Here is a 23,686-nt window from a genome sequence, read left to right as displayed (position 1 = left end):
GAATCTCTAAGGAGAAGCTTTCGAACCATGACCTGAAAGCTTGCTTCAAACCATACAAGGCTCTGGTTAACTTGCATACATACTCTTTTGGGTCTCCCTCTGTATAACCTTGAGGCTGCTCCATGTAGACCTCTTCCTTTAAATTTCCATGAAGAAATGCATTTTTAATATCAAGTTGACTAAGGGTCCAGCCATGTTCAATTGCCAAGCCAAGTATGATGCGAATAATTCTCATTTTCACCACTGGGCTGAAAGTCTCATCGTAATCCTGACCATATTCTTGAGTGAAACCCTTGGCTACGAGACGTGCCTTGTACCGTTCAATGCTACCATCCGGTTTATATTTAATTTTATATACCCATTTGGAACCAACAACATTCTTATTTGGAGGACGACCAACTATGTCCCATGTTTGACACTCATGAAGTGCCTCGATCTCCTCATTCATCACTTCAATCCATTTGTTGGATTGAACAACTTGATGAAAACCAAGTGGTTCATCATGTTTCTCAATCTTGGATAGAAAAATTTGAAAGTCCATAGAAAAGTTGTCATAACTAACCCATTTTTCAATAGGATGTCTTATCCTGCCTGATCTTCTTGGTGCTTCTTTGTTATCAAGCAATGCAACGTGTTCTTCAACAGGTACATTTGTTTGCTCTTTGGGTCTCCTGGTATACACATTACCTTTGTATCTCAGACATGCTGTTTGTGATGCATCATCTGAAACTGTCTCACCATGTATGCTTTCAGGGATCAAAATAGTATCTTCGACAGTATGTGAAATAAGTTCAGCACTAAGCCATGGATCATACCAATTACCAGCTGCGTCACCATGTTCTCGATTGTGATTTGCTTTACTTTCCAGAAAACTATTTTCATCAAAAACAACATTTCTGAAAATTCTAATCTTCTTATTGGCAGGGTCATAACACCTGTAGCCTTATGTTCATCTGCATAACCAACAAATTGACATATGGAGGCTTTGTCCTGAAATTTAGTTTTCATGGATTTATCAATGTGTACATAACATGTGCATCCAAAAACTCGTAACTCATCATAATCAGGATGTGCACCAAAGAGAACGTAATAGGGAGATTGATTTTCAAGGATAGGCATAGGAAGACTATTTATCACATGAGTGGCAGTGTGAAAAGCTTCTGTCCAAAGACTAATTGGCAAGTTACAATCATGCATCATACTCATTGCACTTTCCACAATATGTCTATGTTTACATTCAGCAATTCCATTTTGTTGTAGAGTGTACGGGCAAAAAACTCTACGATGTATCCCATTATCTTGGAGAAAATCTAAAAATTCTTTGGAGGAATACTCACCACCTCCATCACATTGGAGAATTTGAATGTTTTGGGAGAATTGAGTTTTAACATAGGCATGAAAATGACGGAAGATGGGAAAAACCTCAGATTTGTGTTTCATAAAGAATATCCAGGTAAAATGAGAGAAACTGTCAATAAAAGATACATAATATTTACTTCCAGAAGAGGAAGGATTGGGGGCTGGGCCCCAAACATCATAACATATTATTTCAAAGGGCATGGAGGCTCTTTTATTTATTTGATGAAAAGGAAATACATGACTTTTGCAGACCTGACAACTGGGACACATTTTATCCTTAATGAAGATGAAACAAACTCTGAAAGAAAACCATTGGACACTAACTTTTCAATAAAAACTTGACTACAATGACCAAGACGAGAATGCCAGAGATCTGGCTTATTACATTTGGATATACTTAAGAAGCTTTTGGAGACATGATCAGACTTGGGCTTCAGGACACTGTAGGCTGAATCTTCATTGAAGACATACATGTTTCCACATCGCTCTCCTTTAGCGAACATCTCCTTCGTTTGAAGATCCTTGACAAAGACAGAAGTAGGAGTAAATTCCACAGATGAATTGGTAGAGTCAACAAGCTTAGAAACAAAGATAATATTTTTCTTTATATTTGGCGCATGAACAACATCAGATAAAGGAATAGATGACTCAGACAAAGGAATGAGGAGATTGCCAATGTTTGAAATAGGGTGGTGAGTCTCATCTCCAGTTACAATATTAGATTTACCAAGATAAGGAGTCAAGGTAGAAAACTTACCTGCATTGCCCAGTGACATGAGCTGCTGCCCCAGAGTCAGCATACCATATTCCATCATCACTTTGTTTTAGATTCAAGTTGGCCATCGCAGATAAGAGAAGATCCTTAGCATCATCACTGACTCGAAATGTACCTGTAGTTCCTGATGTTGCAACATTTCTATTATTTTGTGTTCTATTCCGATTTTGTGGATTGAACCAGCAGTTGGCTTTGATGCATGGTTTTAAAACCCGTGACTCGAAACTCGACTTGTTCTTTATGGACTCGTGACTCGGTGGGTCAACTCGTTGACTCGGACTGGGTTTTGTTAGCTTTTGATTTTAAAAGAAAAACAATATATAAATTATCATTTAAACATATAAAAGTTTGTAGAATGACTTAATTACTAGTGTAATTGATTAATAAGTAAAATAACATCAAGTAAAACTATATCTAACTTATAATTACTCATCGAATAGCAAGAAATCGAACAACCAAGCAAAACAATAATTCAATATTTCAATAGAAATAAGCCCTAAAGTAAAGTTAAGTTACAAAGTTCATAAATATAAAATTAATGATCATAACACAATGACAAAATCAAATTTCAAACATCCAAAATTCATCCACTTTTACAAAATATGATATATCAATTCTCAAGTCAAGAATCAATGACTCAAATCTCAAATAGAGATGAAGTGCTATTATTTGGAACTTCATTTGAATCAATTCTTGAGTTGGAAGTAGAAATTAATGGCTGAATTGGAGTACTAGTGGTTGCATTTTCCCTTGCATCTTCATCTTCAACTCCATCACCACCTTCGTCATCAATAAGATTAGCTTCTTCAATGTTTTCAACTTCCATCTCCAAGTCTCTTAAGAAATCCTTCATTTAATAAAATATGACACATTTGAGTTAACATGCAATAGAGAAAGACAAAAAACTAAATTAAAACAATTTTAATCAAGTTAAAATATCAAACAAACTTTTACGGTTTTACCTCATCTCCATCTAAAACTCCTTGCATGACCCATTCATCCATTGGTGTTTGCAAATATATATTGTCCAAAGAAATTGGGTCGAGACGTGTTCTCTTTAATTGCTTTTCTCTCATATGTAAATTATAATGGACAAACACTAAGTCATTAAGTTTCTTTTGAGCTAATCTATTTTTTCTCTTAGTTTGAATTTGATCAAAGGTACTCCAATTTCGTTCACATCCAGATAAAGAACATTTTGACTAAGTATACGAATAACAATTTTTTGAAGATCGGGGGCACATATTCCATGCATTTTCCACCACATTGCTGCATAAAGCCAAAACACACAAAAATGAAAAGTTGATTAAAGAAATATTCTTTTGCACAACACAACAATAATGTTAAAGATAAATCACCTGACTTATGCTCATCTCTAGTCATAACAGCTATAGAAGTACCAAAATCTGCACTTGCGTCTTCAAATAACTCAAGTTGCTTGCATGCTCTTACTCTAGCTGAAATATTTGGCTCCAACTTCTCAATACATTGAATTAAACCACGCCTTACTTCAGGATGCTTTGTGAATTACATGAAATAGTGCAAATAGTCAAATACATTAAATTGGTAATTGATAAAAGAAAGTTCATATTCAAAATTTAAAACAATTAATAAAAAGATATAAACAAATACATACCTTAGAAAATTGTGAACTATAGTGGTATTTGGGATTGAGATAGTATGCTGCTGCATGAAGAGGGTGATGAAGTTGATTTTCCCAACGATTGTCAATTATTTTCCAATAAGGTTTATACTTTTTCTCGTCATTGTCATGAATTTCTTTTATAGCCTCTTTGGCTCTATCCATAGATTCATAAAGATAACCCATTGTAGGATTTTCTTCTCCATCGACCATTCTCAATACTTTGACCAGAGGTTCTATAGTTTTAACAGTTGATTCTACGACTCTCCAAAAATTACTATTCAATATAATATCCTCCATCTCTTTTCCCTCAACAAATGATGAATATTTTGAATTGTTCCATTCATCTGATGCCATCATTTTTCTAAGACCACTTCGATGTTCTAGCAAAGATTGAAGCATGATAAAATTAGTGGCAAATCTTGTAGTAACCGGTCTTAGAATTTCTTTCTTATTAGAAAATTGAGTCCTCATTAGGTTCAAAACAAAAGTATGATTGTAGATGAACTTCGTGATCCTTTTTCCTTTTTCCACACATCCAGCTATGCTTTTTATCTTAGAAAAATCTTCAAGCATGAGATCTATACAATGAGCTGCACAAGGAGTCCAAAATATGGTTTTCCTCCTATCCTCCAACATCTTTCCAGCTGCTTGATAGTTGGCTGCATTATCTGTGATTATCTGTCATTTTTTAATTTCAAAACATTATTAACATACTAGACAAATTATAAATATCAATGTTTAATAGAAAATTACAAAAGAATAGAATAATATACCTGAACAACATTCTCTGCACCTACTGTTTCCACCACTTCATCAAATAATTTTAATAAATTTTCTCGATTCTTCATGATACTTGTTGCATCAACTGATTTCAAGAAGTAAATGCCTCTTGGACAATGAACCAAAAAATTTATCAATGTCCTTTGTGTTGCATCTTTCCAACCATAAGCCATAATAGAACAACCCATTTCAGCCCAAGACTCCTTGTATTCTTTGAAATAATCACCAATTTTTTTTAATTTCTTCTTGTAACAATCTTCCAGAAATCTCAGATGAAGAAGGCGGCTTCAATTCCATTCCTACTGAGGAACAAACTTCAATCATCTTCGTAAAGTAAGGAGAATTGACTGCGTTGAAAGGAATGGCTGAATGATAAAAAAATCTCGCAATAGCTGAAATAACCTATCTCTAGCTTTTTTATCCAAAGTTGCTTTTATTCCAAGTTGTTTAATTGATGGAGACCCTGCCTTCACTTTTAACAAAAGCATCAAAATTATGCTTTGGGGCATCATTCATCAATTTTTTTCCCTTTATATATCTTTTCTCAGAAGACTCATCACTTTCATCTGACAAGTCCATATCATTATCATTTACTTCAACAAAGGAACCAATCTCATTTACAATATTTCTCTTATATAATTTGTGTTCCTTAAATGACTCCAAATTCTTACGAATTTTTTTTCTTACAGATTCTTCGACTTTGTCACATGGTTTCACCTCTCCTTTAATACCAGCAAGATTATACTTAAGTCTATTAATGCCACCACTCATTTGTTATGTACACCAAGTACATTGTACCCTCTTCTTTTTCTTATCAAGTGGTAAACCAAAATCCCACACAGGGTCCTTTCCTTTAGTGAATGATATTGGAGTCCTTGAATATCCTTCTTCTGACATTTCTTTGATGATTTGATAAATCTAAAACTTTTAAATTTGAAAAGTTAAAAACATACACACGGTTAGTAGATTATGCACAAACCCACCAAGGAAAGTTAAAAACATAGTGTCATACAAGTATAAAACTAAAACTATACATGGTACACTACATAATGCACACAAACTGAACACTGTATATGCTCATCAGCATAAGCAAGTTATCATTTTTTTTACTATTAACACTAGCACGATCAAGTTATCAACAACAAAAAAAACCATTAGTGCATGCTTCGTTGCCAAAAAAATAAATAATGGATCCATGCTAATTTTTTTTGTCAAATTTGTTTGGTTAAAATAGCGAAAGAAATGATGGCATATTATTTCACAACTTCAGCAACCTACATCTTCAACAGTGAGAATAAATCAAACCCAATCTTGGCTGCATCTATCAAGGATAAGAACAAGAAATATGCAATGCTATTCATTTATTTACAAACTACCAAATAGCCACATTGAATTTCTCCAGAATATGATGGTGAAAAAAATAAACAAAAGCCTTCAAAGAAAAGTGTCCACAGAAAAAGAAGAGGTCTACAACATTGACATACACACAAGCAGAAAAAATAGAACTGCATCTCTTATACAAACATAGATAATAGAAATGTTCACAACGATATTTATATATTTGACATGCTGCTATTCAAAATGGAAAAAAGTACCCCTGGTGATGTACAATTTATGTAACCATGTGGAAGTTCTCAAAGCAAAAATCCAGTGAATTTGTCATATATTTATTAAAGGCAGAGGAATTTGACTTGCAGTATTTGTGTGTCTGTGCCTAGTTTTCAATGTGTATTTCAGTGTGCAGGGATAACAATTCAGCTCCTGAAGTCATCAGAATTTGGTGTGGAGAAAGCAAGAACGTGCTGTAAAAATGAGCACCATTAGGTCCAGTGTCAAAATTTAACAGTTTGATTGGATGGAAACTTGGTGCTGCAGCAACATGGTTGCACTGTCACTCCTCAAACATCTAACTTTGATTTAGATGGGTGATGCTCTTTAATTATTAGGCACGCTTGATCAAGGCACCACACCATTAGTTCGTGAGTCAAATTTTAACTGTTTAGTTGCATCAAAACACGCATGTTCCTGACTTTATCTTTTTCCTTTGCCTTCAGAACTTCATTTGTTTAATCTTTAAGGACCACCAAGTAACTTGGTACGCCTACTTACTCAGCCATGAGTTTAACAGGATGGCCTTGAAATGCAACCAACTGTCGTTACCCTGTGAGGCGTACGCTTCAAGTACTGAGGCGTACGCTTCAAATACTGAGGCGTACGCCTCGCCTGTGAGGCGTACGCCTCACAGGCGATGTCGCAGCAGCCGAAGGACCACCTTGAATCCAACGTTTAAAGCGACGCTGGAAAATCTTGCCGGAAATTTTCGCAGCGGCAGAAAGAAACACAAAAGGGGAAAATTTGAAAAACATACCTGGTGGCGTCGAAAAATGTCGTCGATGGACTATTTTTGCTGGAGAAGACACGTCGGAGCTGCGACGATGCCTTATATTCACCGTCGATGTGCCTTCGTCGGCGACTTGGCGTCACTGTTCACGCCGGAGTTAATGTTCGCGATGCAAATACAAAACGAAGAAAAATCCCACACTGTTCACGCCGGCGTCACTGTTCACGTCGGCGTCACTGCTCACGCCGGAAACTCCTTTCCGGCGTCGCTTTTCTCGCCGGATGGCTGGAGCTGCAGCCGCACCTTCTCGGCTTTTCCCCTCTTCAGTCGAGGGTTAAACACAATGAACAGTGAAAACCTAAAGGGTTTTCACATTTCGTTAACAATTTAAAGGGTAAAGTAATTAATATTGCGAAAATGCCATTAAAACAAACCGAACGAGTTGTCCGATTTTTTTTGACCCATGACTCGTCCCGAGTCGCGCGAGTCCTCCAGCGAGTTTTGTAAGAAGGAAAACGACAGACCTCGCCCGAGTTCTACGTGACTCGGCCGAGTCAGGCCGAGTCTAGCCGAGTCATGCCCGAGTCTTGGTCACCCGAGTATGCCTTACCGGGTTGACCCGTTGGAGGGCCGAGCCGAGCCGAGTCAACGAGTTGACTCGGCGAGTTTTTAAACGTTGCTTTGATGTGACCACGTTTGTTACACTGGTAGCACGTGGGAACGTTCTTTGAAATACTGACATTGGAATTTGGTGTAGGTAGTAACCCACGTCCACCCTGGATTGGAGTTCCCCTGCTTCTGCCACGTCCTCCTCGTGAACGATCAACTATTATCCCTGTGGCAAGAACCACATGCGTAGATGATTGTTCTGCTGAAGCATCAGACATGCTTTTCAGAGTCATCTCGTACTGAAAGAGTTTAACACGTAATTCTTCAAAACTGAGTAGCGTAGGTAGACACAATAAAGACATCACAAGAACATGATATTCTGATCCCAGAGCATTCAGCGTCTGTTGCACATTTTCTTTATCTGACACTGGATATCCAACCATGGCTAACTGATCTGTGACGCTTTTGACTTGATTTAAGAATTCAATCATGTTCATTGCCCCTTTTTTTAACATCTGAAATTCGCGTTTGAGAAACAACACTTTAGCCTCTGATATCTGAGAGTAGGTTTGAGCTAAAACCTCCCACAAAACTTTGGATGTGCAATCATTAGGAATGAAAATCAGTACTTCTTGTGATAACGTGGAAGTGATGTATGCGACAAGGGCCTGATCGCGCTTCATCCAAGAAACAAAGGCAGGATTGCGAACAATATTCGGCAATCCTCCATCCTCTTTGGCTTCGGTTATGATGGATTCTGGGGGCATTGAAATGGAGCCATCCAAGTGACTTGAAAGGTCTTGACTTCGAATAAAAGGAGCAATTTGCCTTTTCCAAATCAGATAGTTGTTTGTGGTTAGCTTTTTCAAAACTAGCTGCCCCAAGAAATTGGAAGAAAGACCCAAATTGGTTGAAGTATCTATTTGTAGGCTTGTTGACAACCTTTTTTTTTTTTTGAGAAATAACACTAGTGACTGAAACTGGGCTGTTTTATCACAGTTGGCAGAAATCGGCATAATGCCACGACAAGGGAAATGAGAGCACTATATATACCCTTTTTTTTTAAGGGTATGGAAAGTTTGACAGAAAATGAATGAGGATATCAAAGGCAGATTCCTGGTTGGAAAACCATGGAACTCGATTTTACTGAAATCAGAATATAAGACGTTAAATATGATGAATCAACAGGATACTAAAGAATAAATTTTCACAACAGAAACTAGAAAGATAGATATTAGAGGATGATGAAGCAAAACAAATGGAAAACTGAAAAACTCGACCAATAAATTTTCACGGTAGAAACTAGAAAGATAGATATTAGAAGATGATGGAGCAAAGCTGGTTGGAAAACAGGAAACTCGACCTGTTAAGACTGGGCTGCTGAAGAGGATGATCTGCTGAAGAGGAAGACTGGGTTGGATTGAAAAACAGGAAACAGGAAACTCGACCTGAAGAAGATGATCTGCTGAAGAGGATGAAGGGGACTCGACTTAAGGATCGTGCTGTTGAGTTCAACTGAATAAGATGAAGGGGACTCGCTGAAGGATCTACTGTTGGGTTCGGCTGAAGAAGATGAAGGGGACTCGGCTGAAGGATCTCAGCCTCTGAATGGGAAAGACTCGACTGACTGAAGAAGAGATGAAGACGTGCTTTTCACGTTTCGGCTGAAGAGATTTTTATGCCCAGACCTGCCGCTGCTCTGATACCATGTCAGAATTCCTGCAGAAATCAAAGACGAGAGAGAGAGAGAGAGAGAGAGAGAGAGAGAGAGAGAGAGAGAGAGAGAGAGAGAGAGAGAGAGAGAGAGCTCTGATATTGTTGAGAATCGGCAACCTATTTCCTTCACACAGGCTGCGCTAATACATCATTAGCCTTAATAGGGTTACAATAATTCACACGTGGACAAAAATGCCCCTATATTAGTAAACTCATTACATTAAAATACAAAACCTGGGAATGGATATGGATCCTTTATTGAATGGATCCATATCCAGCCCATATTCTAATAGTCAGGTCATCACCTATGTCACCTGGGTATGGGTACGACACAGAAATTCCAAAAATGTGGGTACGGGGACACGGCTAAATATATACCAAAAAATATATATTATATATCTAAAATATATACTGAAAATATATATTCTATATCTGAAATATATACTAAAAATATATATTATATATCTAAAATATACATTATATATTGAAAATATAATATATAATATAGGACACGGCAAATGTTGTGTCCAAGTACCAGTACCCATGTCGACACGGGTACGGCACCGTAGGTGTCGACTGTTGCGGTAACATAGGTCATCGCCTTGGGATCCAGGTTGGCCAACCCATGAGTCAATATTAATTTTTATTTCAGTGTTTTCTGCTGCATAACTGAATTTTTGTACTCATGCTAAAATAAAAAGGGGCGTTGATTTGATTTACCTGTTTTCTTTGTTTTGGGGGTCAGCTGAAAACATATTTTTCTGTCAGTCACTTCCCCTTCTAATATTTCTTCCATGTCCTTGACCTTTTTCAAAGTTAATATCAAGTTAACTTCCTCCAACTATATTATCTGAAAGTGAGTGGTGTTAAAATATGTATATATACATATATATATATATATATATATATATATACATATACTTATATATATATATACATCCGTATATATATAAGTATATATATACATATATGTATATATACTATTTCTTCTTTTTAGTGAAATACCCGATAGGGGTATTATTGTAAATCCACCAATGTATTTTTCTATTTTCTTTTTTTACTTTTTTCCTTTTTTCTTTTACCTTTTTTTCTTTTATTTTTTTTCCCTTTGTAATGACCACAAGGGGCCCCACACTTGTAGTCGTTGGGGCTCCAACTGTCAGATTTCTGACCGTTGGGGCTCCCAACGTCTACAAGGGAGCCCCCTTGTGGTTCCTTTTTTGAGCCTCCCTCCTCTATAAATAGATGAGGTATTCTCCTCTTGTATGCATGGGTTTTTACACCCTTCTCTTCCTTTCTTCAATAAATCCAACTTATGACTTTAAGTCATTTTCTATATTTTTGAGTTTTTGTGTGTGCACATTTGGCGTTTGTGTTCTCGGCTCTTGTAGTCACTCTTAAAGAGTGACTTTTTGCCCTATTGGTGCTTCCGCCCCTTTTCATTACATGGTATCAAAGCTCGGTTGGTGATTGGGCTTTTCTTTTGTTATCTTGGAAAGCGTGCCTCTCAAAGTTTTGAAGAAAGGAAGTATATTTGGTGCCGATGGAACGTGACTCTAAAGTGGAGCTCTCTTTCAAGCTAAATGGGTCCAACTATCTCATGTGGGCCTCCGCTATGGAAAATCATCTAAGAGGTAAGAAACTTTGGGGCTTTGTTATGGGAACTACTCCCGAACCCTCTCTTGTTCTTACCAAAATTGAAAATGAAGTTTAAAAGGCTTTAGATGGCGATGAGCGCATCAAAGCCATTAATGAACATCAATTCAAAATCGAGGATTGGGAAAGTAACCATGCCAAAATTTTGGCATGGTTTATGAACAATGTAGATCTTAAAAATTGTGCTAATATTGCCAAGTTTAGAAGGGCCAATGAGGCTTGGTTTTTCCTTAAGGGTATGTATACCCAAAAGGATCTTGCTCGGCAATTCTTTTGTCAAGAAAAAATTCGTTCCACCAAACAAATGGATATGAGTGTCCGGGACTATTTTAGCTCTCTAACCCCTCTTTGGGATGAACTTGCCCTTCTTGAGCCCAAATGGGTTGCTCCACAAGATATTGAACTAAGAAGGGAACAAATTGAAAAGGAGCACTTTTTTCAATTCTTTCATGGTCTTCGCCCGGAATTTGAACAAGTGAGGGCATCTCTTCTCCATAGAAGCAAAGGCCTACCTATTGAAGATGCTCTTGCCGAGGTATGTCAAGAAGAAACTCGACTTGGCTTGAGCATTAGGAATGATGAGGTTTTGGCCGTTAATAGGCCCAGATCAAATGTTAAAGCATATAGACCTCCCCACTTTAACAAAAATATCAATGGGCCTAAAAAAGGAATCATATGCTACTATTGTAATGAACCGGGGCACATTAGACCGGTTTGTCCTAAGCTTAAAGGAAAGGTTGCCGCGGTTGGAGAAAATTCTCTAAAGAAGGAAGAAAGTACCAAAGAAGGAGATATCAAAGAAACTCTTAATCATATCTCCGAAGTTCTCCAACACCTTCTCAAGTCTTCTTCAACATCCGGAGCCGCCATCGCCTACTCTTCATCACCTCCAGGTATGCGGATACTAGACTCTGGTGCCTCTTTTCATATGACATCTCATAAAAACTCCCTTTCAAATGTTTTTTCCGAACCCGTGTCCTCCTATGTTTCAACGGCCGATGGAACATCACTAAAAATTGAAAGTATTAGAACACTTGACTTCAAAAATTCTCAAAACTTTTTTGTTCCTAAAGTAAGAGTTGTTCCAAAAATTAATTTAAATCTCTTTTCCGTTTCCCAAATCACCGACCATGGATGCCAAGTCTCTTTCTCACCTAAAGATTGCATCGTGCAGGATCTCCAGTCAGGGAAGCTGATTGGGCAAGGCCATAGAAGGGGTGATCTCTATTTTATGGACTTTTTGACGCTTCCATCTAAGTCATCTTGCAATCTTGTTAAAGACAAAAGTATTGGAATTTGGCATGAGAGACTTGGTCATCCAAATTTTGTAAAAATGTCTCTTTTCCCTTTTTTAAACAATACTTGTAAAGACAATCACATGACTTGTAAAGATTGCATTTTTGGGAAATCTAAAGCTACTCCGTTTCCTCAAAGAAGTTATTTTACCACTCGGCCATTTGAACGTGTTCATTCCGATGTGTGGGGACCTTCCCCAATTTTATCTAAAGGAGGTTTTTCGTATTATGTGGTCTTTATTGATGACTTAACTAGATTTACGTGGATATACTTCCTAAGTCGCAAATCTGAAGTCTTCTCTTTCTTTAAAGAATTTCATGCAATGGTTAAAAATCAGTTTTTGGGAAATCTATCTATTCTTAGGTCCGATTCGGGAGGTGAATATATGTCTAATGATTTTCAAAATTACTTAAAAGAAAATTGAATTTGTCATCAACGTTCTTGTCCCAACACTCCGCAACAAAATGGTCTTGCGAAAAGAAAGCATAGGCACATAATAGAAACTACAAGAACATTATTGATTTCAAAAAATATCCCAAAATCCTTTTGGGCCAAAGCGGTTCTAACTTCAACATATCTCATCAATAGAATCCCTTCATCCTCTTTGAAAAATCTTTCTCCATTTGAAAAACTTTACAATATGTCTCCCGATTATAAAAGATTAAGAATTTTTGGATGTAAATGCTTTGTTTTAACTCGCAAAAATGATAAACTTTCTCCTAGGGCTATTGAATGTATTTTCTTGGGATATGGCGAAAAACAAAAAGGATATCGATGTTTTGACATACTTAAGAATAAACTTTATATCTCAAAAGATGTCACATTTCTCGAAGAAGAAAATGGTTTTTCGCATCAACCAAATGAAAATATTGACTATTCCTTTTTATTTGACTTGTTACCTCAAGAAAACATCATAGATGATCATATTGAGATTAATGAACCTCTTAATGAAGATCTTGTTGAACATCCAAATAATGATCAAAACTTAGAAGAAAATGCTTCAAGACAAATACATGTCTACTCTAGAAGGAATGAAAGAAATCCTCCTTGTGCCCTTGAAAGATTTTCTCAAAGTGAATCGATAGAAGAAACCTCTCAAAGAAGATCAAATCGCATTCCTAAGATTCCAAATAGATTTGTTTCTTATGACTCTTTTTCTCCTAATTATCGAGCATGTCTTCTTGCTCTTCACTCCTTTCATGAACCATCTCATTACAATGATGCTAAACAATATGCTCATTGGAATGAAGCTATGGAGCTTGAACTTAATGCCCTTAAAAAGGCGCAAACTTGGGAAATCATTGATCCTCCCAATGGCAAGAAACCCATTGGATGTAGATGGGTGTTTAAAGTAAAAACTAAGTGTGATGGTTCATTAAAAAGATATAAGGCTAGGTTGGTAGCCAAAGGTTATGCCCAAGAGTATGGGGTAGACTATGATGAAACTTTTGCCCCAGTTGCTCGAATGACTAGTGTTCGAGCCCTTATTGCTATAGCTTCTGTTAAAAAATGACCCATCTTTCAACTTGATGTTAAAAATGCCTTCTTGAATGATAATTTAAATGAAGAAGTTTATATGGAACCACCTCCAGGTATGAATTTAAATGGAAAAGTTTTAAAATTAAAAAAGGCTTTATATGGACTTAAGCAAGCTCCTAAAGCTTGGTATGACAGGTTTAGTAATGTATTAATCGATTTAGGTTTTTCTTCTTGTTATACTGACACTGCTCTTTTTGTCAAAAGGACAGGTGACTCCATTATTATGCTTCTGATGTATGTTGATGATATGATCATCACTGGGAATGACCAAAAGGGAGTAAATGATGTTAAGTCTATACTAAAAGATACTTTTGATATGTCTGACCTTGGTTATTTGAGATATTTTTTAGGAATTGAAGTGACTTATTTCGCACGAGGATACATCTTATCTCAAATGAAATTAGCTGCAGAAATTTATACCAAATCAGGAATATCTGATGAAAAGAAAGTTAAGACTCCCGAAGTTATCAATGCAAAACTAAGACTTGAAGATGGTGTTCTCCTTGAAGATCCAACTTCCTACCGTCAATTAATTGGATCCCTCACCTATCTATCAATTACCCGTCCTGACATAGCTCATGCGGTTCATGCAGCAAGCCAGTTTCAGCATGCACCTACCACGGTTCATATGGCGGCCGTAATGAGAATTGTGCGATATATCAATCAAAAATACCATCTCCAAGGGACTCTTCTTATCCTCTTCCTCATCTCTTGAATTGACTGCTTTTACTAATGCTGACTGGGGAGGAAATCCCAATGATCGTATTTCAATTACGGGTCTTTGTATTTTTTTAGGTGAATCTCTCATCTCGTGGAGATGCAAGAAGCAGCAGAAGGTCTCCTTATCATCTACTGAAGCTGAATATCGGGCTATGGCGATGACAACTATGGAAATTGTATGGCTCAGAAGTCTTCTTGGTGACATGGGCGTTTCCATTTCCACTCCCACCAAGCTCTGTTGTGATAACAAGAGTGCGATATACATTGCCAACAATCACACCTTTCATGAGCGGACCAAGCATATCAAAATGAATTGCCATTATGTTCGAGACGAATATCTCAAAGGGACCATCACATTGCCATATGTCACTTCAGAGTATCAACTGGCTGACTTCTTCACCAAGGCACTTCCAACTCCACGATTTATGTTCCTCCTTAGCAAACTTTCGGTCTTCTCCCCGTAAAGTTTGAGGGGGCGTGTTAAAATATGTATATATACATATACATATATATATATATACATCCGTATATATATAAGTATATATATATATATATACATCCGTATATATATATATAAGTATATATATACATATATGTATATATACTATTTCTTCTTTTTAGTGAAATACCCGATAGGGGTATTATTGTAAATCCACCAATGTATTTTTCTATTTTCTTTTTTTACTTTTTTCCTTTTTTCTTTTACCTTTTTTTCTTTTATTTTTTTTCCCTTTGTAATGACCACAAGGGGCCCCACACTTGTAGTCGTTGGGGCTCCAACGGTCAGATTTCTGACCGTTGGGGCTCCCAACGTCTACAAGGGAGCCCCCTTGTGGTTCCTTTTTTGAGCCTCCCTCCTCTATAAATAGAGGAGGTATTCTCCTCTTGTGTGCATGGGTTTTTACACCCTTCTCTTCCTTTCTTCAATAAATCCAACTTATGACTTTAAGTCATTTTCTATATTTTTGAGTTTTTGTGTGTGCACATTTGGCGTTTGTGTTCTCGGCTCTTGTAGTCACTCTTAAAGAGTGACTTTTTGCCCTATTGGTGCTTCCGCCCCTTTTCATTACATTATCTGAAAGTGAGTGGTGCTACCCTACATAAGGCACATGAAGCTTGTAGAACACAAATTAGTCTGTGAAAGCACCTTCTGAACATGTCGGATAAGAAGAAGTTGATGCAAAGAGCAAAAAAGCGCAAAGTCATCATCTAGAACTCAGTGTATGCTTTATGTTTGTCCAAGGGTCAAAGACTGTTGAGTTGGCTCAACTCGACGCTTCCAAAAGAGCACAAGTTGTGGATCTTCCTATAGCTCAACAAGAGTGGGGTTAATTAAAGAACTCTTATGCCCAGCATTCACAGTCAAATGTTATGCATATGAAGAAGCATATGGTAGACTGTAAGAAGAACCAGTTAGTCTTAGAGTACCTCACTAAAATCAAGAGTATCTGCAATCAGCTTGCAATGATTCAGTTGCCTGTAAATGATTCTGTATGTTTTGTGAGGCCTAGGAGATGTATATATGAGTCACTTATTACTTCTGTTTTTGCTAAGCCATTATATCCTATGTTTTCTGAACAGCATCCATGTTTTTATACCATGAAAATCTCTGCTTCCAAGCAAATGTGGTGGTGATTATAAGAATGCTGGTCATGATGTGTTGCTTGCAGCAAATGCTAATAATAACCCTGAAGTTAGATGTCGAAGAGATCAGGGTGGTCGATCTACCATTTTTAATAGTCATAGATGAGGTTGTGGTAGGTTTGGGGCTTTTGGAAGATATATTGCAGGCAGAAGAAGAGTTTTTGCAAGTGGGCATGCTGGATTTCGAGATGGGTATGATGTGATGGTATGCACTATTTGCGAAGCATGAAACCACCTAGCTGCTTATCGCCCTAAAAGAGCGAATGAAAGAATAAATGGTTGAAATTAAGGGGTTTATAACTCCAAATTTTCGGGCAACAAGAATGCATCTAATGAAGAGAGTTGAAGTGTGATTAATGTTGGCCTTTGAATTTCTTGCATTATAATCACAGTAAATTCAAGTTACTACCACTATTTGTGAATATGGTTTATCTATGAAAAGTCTTCTTTTTATTGGAAATAATGGTTTTCTCATGATTTAAAGTTGAGTATGTTTCTGAAAGATTGTTTCGTGGCGATGAATAGTTTTTCTCAAGGTTGCGAGACTAGGAAGTGGAAAACGGGAAACAATATGGGAAGCGGAAGCGAGAAGCGACACATTTTAAAATTTATAAGAAGCAAGAAGTGATGAATCAATTTGAAAGCAAACATGAATAAAAAAAGAAGCAATATGGGAATTGAAAAGGAATTGAACAAGAAGCAAATAAAAACTAAATTAAAAATGACTTTTCTCATATTTCATGAATTTTTAGACTTAATTTTTTGTTAAAATCTAACAATAATGATTATCAATTTAGAGAAAGTACATGAAAAGTGAAAGCGTGAGAGCAAGAGCAAGGAAAACATTAAAAAAATGTGAGAGAAGCATATAAGAAGTATGTAGGAAACATAGGGGAGGCATGTGAGAATCGAGATTCCATGAAGTTTCAGAAGCAAGGAGTATTGCGCTTCCGAAGCGAGTTTCTGGGAAGTGCGCTTCCCACCTACCTAAGACGCTTCCGATAACTCTGGTTTTCTCCTTTAGTTGTTGGAGTTGTTAGGCTTTAGATATTTGTTTATTCCTTCTTGTATGGTTAAATACTTTTTTTACGGATATTTGTCTAAAGTGGTTGTTTCATGATGAATAATTTTGCTCCTCTAGTTGTTGGAGGTGATAGGCTTTATATATTTGTCTGTAATGCATTTTCTTCTTAGGAAGTTACAATTACTTTTCTAAGGATTATTTTTGTCTTAAGTGGTTGTTTTCGTCGTCATGTGTTGTGGGGGGACATAGTGTTTGGATTATCACTGATTTCCAATTTGGTCTTGTGTTTTAAGGCATGTTACATGAATATGGGTGCGGGAATGGGACACAATGTGGATATATGCTTGGTACGCAGTTATAAAAAAATTAGTACATGGAAGAAACGGCCATACATACACACACAAATGCATGTGACACAGTGTTGACTGTATCAACACTAGTTTGACTGTGTCCATAAATTGTCTTGGTGTATCCGAGTATTGTGTCGTGTTGACACAGGATACACATTCTAAGTGGAGTGTCCATGTGACAGGTTTTGACTTTTGAGCGATCACTTGAGATTCTTAATTGAGAGATTGCAATGTGAGTGTTAGGAACTGATCCATTTAGTGTTCTTTTGATTTGTCTGCATTTCTAGGGTTGTTCTTTTCGTTTGTAAGCAGTTGTCTGACTTATCTCTACAACCTGTGACTTAGAGATCCATCCTTTGGAGAATATAAGGTTAAAGGAATTTGTGGTTCTCGCATGGTTACTTATTGCCTTTATTTGCTTGTAATCTAGGTGGATGCTTGTGCAACATTGAAGAAGTAACCCCGAGGTCATTAGCTTTGGTCTGTTTATGGTAGCTTGTTGCATGCTCACATTTTCTTGCTTCTGTGCATTGTGACATGAAAATATACCATGCTACTTTGTTTGTTGATCTTCAAGTAGGGTTTGCTTGATCATAGCTTGTCTGAGATGGTGTCTTCATTTAGTAGGGCCGCTAGAATATGTTAACTGGAAATGTGTGAACCGGAGTGTGGATTGGAGTGTGAACTAGGAATCTCCAACACTTTTTCTGCAAATTCAACTGTGGCTGTGAATGTAGCATGGTCCATTTGCTAGGAATCGACTGTTAGATCATGTATTTTCCATGAAAAAATGTGATTTTTGGATGATTGAATATTTACGAAAATTCTGAGCCATTGATTTTGAAGCCTTAAAATATCCTTCTTATGCATCATAATCGGATGATCTAAGAGTTGGTTTTTATAACCAAGCATCTAGATCACATCCATGCAGTGAAATTTAAGAAAAAAAAACAAAAATCCCATGAAAATCTCATTTCATACTCCAGTTCATATATTTCCAGTTAACATATTCTAGTGGACCTCATTTAGTAAATGTAGTTGGCGATGCAATTGCTTGAAAACATACCTGTGAAAGGATTCAACTAGACCAACTAAAGCGCCTCAAGACCTACATCTCATATTCCACTTGGACTTGCATGGTGTTACCTGGTTCTCTACATTTAGGGATGTAAACGGTTCAGATTCGGATCGGATATGGCCAATACCATATTCGACCAATCGGATGTTGGCTAAATCGATTCGAATTAGGATTCAGATTCGGATGGTGACAAACTCATATCAGATCCGCTTTTTACATGTAGACAGATTCGGATATCCATCAAACTCAGATATTCCTTGGATTGGGTAGCAAAAAATCAAAACCATATCTGCATCCGATTATAATCGGATACTGTTTTGTCTTACCAAATGCAACTAAACAGAATCGAATTCGGTCGGATTTCGGATAAAATCTGGTTCATTGACATCCTTATCTACATTGGGCAGCAAACCAGGACCCACAACGTGGACTTTTGATAATAGACCTCATTTTTAGTTCAAACAAGCCTACCCCAGCAAAGTGTGGTCTTTGGACTTTTGCAACCCAAAAACCCAGTGGCCCTGGGTTTACTTTACTGAATGTGAAACTCATCTTTTGAAGATCCTCAAACATCTAGGATTGGCTCCACTAGATCATTCTTGTCATATTAATTTCTATGTAGAGTCCTATTACGTCGTGTTAGTGTGACACATTTGCCTAAACTAAATATCTTTAAAGGACCAGCTTTTGAAGCCCAGTTATCAGCAATCCTAATTTTTTTATTTGATAACTGAAAGAGGTCATTTTTTATGCAGCGTCATGCAGCCCCACTACTGCTGGCCATCCATCTTGGCATTTCTCGAGATGGGCACCACACCCATCTGGAGAAATGCCAAGATGGATGGCTGTCAGGCAGGTCTCTGCATGCCCACCATGCAGTGATTCTGCATACCAATGTGAACTCTAACTGAAATGTGAGTGCTGTAGAAAATGGTTACTGGAAAGTTTCACTCATAACACGGACATGACAGACTACTGAATCTGCAGTTATGGAAAAAGTTGTCTTGAATGCTTGCTGCACCGCCTTTTTTTGCAAAACATATTTGACTTGTCATCTGACCCTTATTAAATAATCTACCATGTTGAAAGTTCCAATGTGTCAGTCTACTTTTTGGTTCCTTACATCCTGGAGCTTTGGGAGCTGTCGTTTTAGTGCCTTTTGTCCGTTTCTTTTCTATTATTTCTTTTCTAGATGCATCTGTCATCTTTAAGCTTAAATTTCTGTTCCAATTGTAAAGCATCTTTTTTTATTTTTTTACATAGCGAAACCACTGCTATAGTTCGGACATCCCGTAATGGGCCGAGTGGTGCCATGTTCACCGTGGGCCTGAGTTGGTCAGTGTCTGCAGTATAAAACTTCACAAGTATTTTCCCCACCAGGAATAGTTTCCCATTTGGCTTGGCCTTGGGGCAAAGGGTGTACACACCCTGGATATCAAACTCTCAACCTTCAACCTGAAAGCCTTAAGCTGACCCACCTAGCGAGGTGTGCAGAGCCCTTGTGGGCCAGTAAAGCATCCGTTATGAAGATCTTGCTCACGGATTGTCACTAATTGGTAGCAAGTGTTTTCAAACAAACAAAAGCTGACACAGTCTATTTTCTTTGATCCACCACTCAACAGAAATTTATGTAGGACAATGACAGGAAAGTGCATGTTGGAGTTGTCTGATAGTTTATTCTCTGTTTTCAGGTACTCCATAACTAAAGCATTCTGTATTGCTTTTGTTATGACTTTCTTTTCAGTATTCGATGTTCCAGTATTCTGGCCTATATTACTGATTTACTGGATAGTGCTCTTTGTCCTGACCATGAAGCGTCAGATTCTACACATGATCAAGTACAAGTATGTTCCATTTAGCATTGGAAAACAGGTGAGCTTTGGAAACACCTATTTAATTGGCATCATATTGTAATTAATTTTAAGAGGGTTCTTACATTTTGTTTGTTCAACAGAGGTACACTGGGAAGAAGTCTTCTAGTAGCGCAGGATCATCAGGGGATTGATTACTGTATGCACGTAGAACTAGGAAACCACACAATAGACTGTGCAACATTTGGAAGCTTTTGTTTAAATGCTCGGTTGCAGTCTCTTCTGTTTGTCCTCTTATTCATCCATATGATAAGTATGGGACTGATCTTTCTGTCCATAGTGATTCATTTTAAATGTTGTATTTCTTTAACCGTTGGTTTACTATAGCTTTTCACTCTACGATCATGATGTCTTTTTGTATGATGCCTAGTATCAGGAGAATCTGACTGCGTTTTTTATGACATCCAGCATGAGCATTTCATGATTTTAACTGATCCAGATCAAATCCGTTTGCATCCCTAGTTTTGGTGTGTTGATGGTTGAATTGAGGTGTTGAATTTTGTAAGCATAGGCAATTGCGAGATGTGAATCCATGCTATTTTGGTATTTATGTGATTCCAGGCTGCTCTTCCAATATCAAAGTATTAGAACCAGTGTTATGAAAAGCGTTGAGGCCTAGCGAGGCGCTCCACAAAAAACTGAGGCGAGGCATAAAGCGTAAGCCTAAAAAAAAATTGAAAATTAAAAAAAAAATATATATAAAAATATCTAAAAATACAAATAAATAAAAAAATGCTTTATTGATGAAGTAACAATCAATAAGAAATAGAAAATCTCAAATAAGTACTAAAAATATGAGATTAACATATAAAAGGAACTAAGAAACTGATTACATAATTGAAAAATATAATGTCCTATAAAGCAATAATCAATAAGCAATAGAAAATTTTAAATAAGTACTAAAAAATATGAGATTAACCTGTAAAAGTTAAAACATATGAGATTAACATAAAGAAACTAATTAAATAACTGGAAAACTCTTTTCTTCTATTTTCTTTCTTCGTTTTTTTTTTTCACACCTCAGGCTGGTACCTTGAGGCATGCTTTTTGCACCTCAAGGCACGTTTTTAATAACACTGATTAGAACATATTGCCTCTATATTTTTCCCTCTGAATTTCTAACAAAGCCACCTTTCCTGCCGTCCGCTATGTGTGTAGCAGCTTCAACAGGAGAAACTAAAACCTTGACACACGTTCTATCCTCTGAGCTATACACAAACAAATTAGCAGGAAGTATAGTCAGGTTTCTTGTGTGTGTCAGTTTTCCTAGGTTCAAAATTTGAGCGTTTGGGCATGTGTGGAATTGAAATGTGTAGGTTCTGTTTCTTTCTCCTCTCTTTGAGGAATGTTCTTGTAAGGTAAGTTTGTAAAACTCCCAAGAACTTTTAGACAAGGTCAGGTCCATTGTAAGAAATCCGGCTGGACGGTGAAGGGAAGCTCTCTACCATTTTGGATGGAACATGCAAGACCTAAAATTCCATTGCTAGGTGGCATTTGACACCCTAGATGTTCGGGGGCTGCTGTGTCCAGGACAGAGTTGTCGCACCTTTTAGGGACCAGATTAGATCAAACAACTTGCAGCAATGAGTTTGGACCAGATTAGATCAAAATTCCATTGGGATCCCGTTCTGATCTTTTCTAGGGTCCCAAATGGTATATTTCAATTGCATCATCATTTTGCCCTTAAGTGCACAGCTTTCTTAAAAATAAAAATATATATAAAAATAAAAAGAAATATACTTTTTTTCTTGTGCCCAAATCTTGCCCTGACACATGTCAAAACCTTATTCAATCAATTTGGTCAAAGAAAATTAAATAAGATTCAGGTACGTCTAGATGAACAAACTACTTTTGTTACTGAATTGTATTCAATTACAATAAAAATCATATGAGCAGCAAATTCAAGAAACCATCAAAATAGATAGAAATTTATAATTAAGAGTTAATTTAGTCAAGAGAGCTGTATTCCAGACTCACTATCCACAAAAGTAAAATTAAAGTAAACAGAAAAAACATCCTCCATCGGAAGTTGAGGGCTCCCAGCACCACTTGTTGATGGGAAAGCATTGTCAAAAAAAATATAGAAATAACCTGCAATGCACAATTCTCTCTTCTTCAAGCCTATTGACTGCAGCAAGGTAGAATTTAAAAAATGAAACTATATACATATATTAATTGATTTAACATGGAACAAATACATCTTGCAAACATCACAACAATGTTAATGTACATAAAATTAAGAAAATAATACCAAACATGACAACCCACCTATCTATGTTTCCATTTGAGACGAATCAAAGTTACAACCACCAATGTGCTTTGCAACTATAGATCCTATGAATAATCAGATTGAAATGAGACTATATAATTATATGCATTAATTTAACCGGATACGAAATGAATAGATCTTCCAATCATCATAATAATGTTGGCACACATAAAACTATATATTATATATACACTCAACGTAAACATATAAAATAATTTTATTGATCTATTTTTAGCTCTTTAGAAACAATACTAGAACTACTCCCAACAACATATTCTCCGATGATTATATACATGTGCATTGATTTAACATGATATGAATGAATAGATCTTGCAATCACCACAATAATGTTGGCACATAAAACTATATATTATATATACAATCAACATAAAAATATAAAATATTTCTATTCACCTATTTTTAGCTTTTTAGAAACATAATCATAACTACTTCCAACAACATATATATTTTCCAATAACAATCCGTGATAGCAAATATAAAATATATATAAAAAGAATTATAACATACCAACAATACCTAGGTATGAATAGAAATCCATCAAAAGTTATAAGGCACCAAAAGAAACACCAAAATATATATATCAGAAGAGAAAAATACCTGTTTTGTCACCTTCTTGAGACAAACGAATAGCAAACTTTTTCATTTTCGACCTGCAGATATATGCTAAAAAAAGCGACAAATAATAGAAGATACAGCCAACAGAAACAACCTATATAGAGGAAAAGAAAAACACAATTAAGAGTAGAAAAAGTTGAAATGTATGAGAATAAACAATACAAATAAACTAACCCAACACAAACAAATAATATCTTTTGAAAAAATCTTTTTTTGAGAGAGAGATAACAGAAAATCTTCTGAAAAATTCTAAGAGCATTAAAAGTTTGAAAAGCAAGTGTAGATCCTACAGAGAAAGATATACTCACTGTAGAAAACCAACTACAAACACACTACCCAAAGAATGCGTCATCTATAAAAAGTTCACGAAATTTGCAA

General features: G+C 36.6%; 1 protein-coding gene across 3 annotated transcripts in view; it reads left to right on the top strand.

Moving 5' to 3' along the window:
• Positions 1-23,686, top strand: part of LOC149815466 (protein RER1B-like) — a 47,069-nt gene that overhangs the window by 8,985 nt on the left and 14,398 nt on the right. Inside the window, exons 2-4 of one of the 3 annotated variants that reach the window (XR_016428105.1) lie at positions 20,224-20,404; positions 20,487-20,656; positions 20,812-20,993. Coding sequence is in view for 1 of the 3 variants with exons in the window: in XM_089990292.1 (XP_089846418.1) it covers positions 20,224-20,404; positions 20,487-20,537 (232 nt within the window). In the remaining 2 variants the exon portion in view is untranslated. Of the gene's footprint in view, positions 1-20,223; positions 20,405-20,486; positions 20,740-20,811; positions 20,994-23,686 lie in introns of those variants that run through there. The other 2 variants (XR_016428104.1, XM_089990292.1) reach the window with 2 other exon arrangements.

Source organism: Nuphar pumila, chromosome 15 (genome assembly GCF_984573655.1).
Source record: "Nuphar pumila chromosome 15, dmNupPumi1.hap1.1, whole genome shotgun sequence".
NCBI classification, from domain to species: Eukaryota; Viridiplantae; Streptophyta; class Magnoliopsida; order Nymphaeales; family Nymphaeaceae; genus Nuphar; species Nuphar pumila.
The sequence above is the reverse complement of the archived record's forward strand: the minus strand, read 5'-3'. Positions and strand labels throughout refer to the sequence as shown.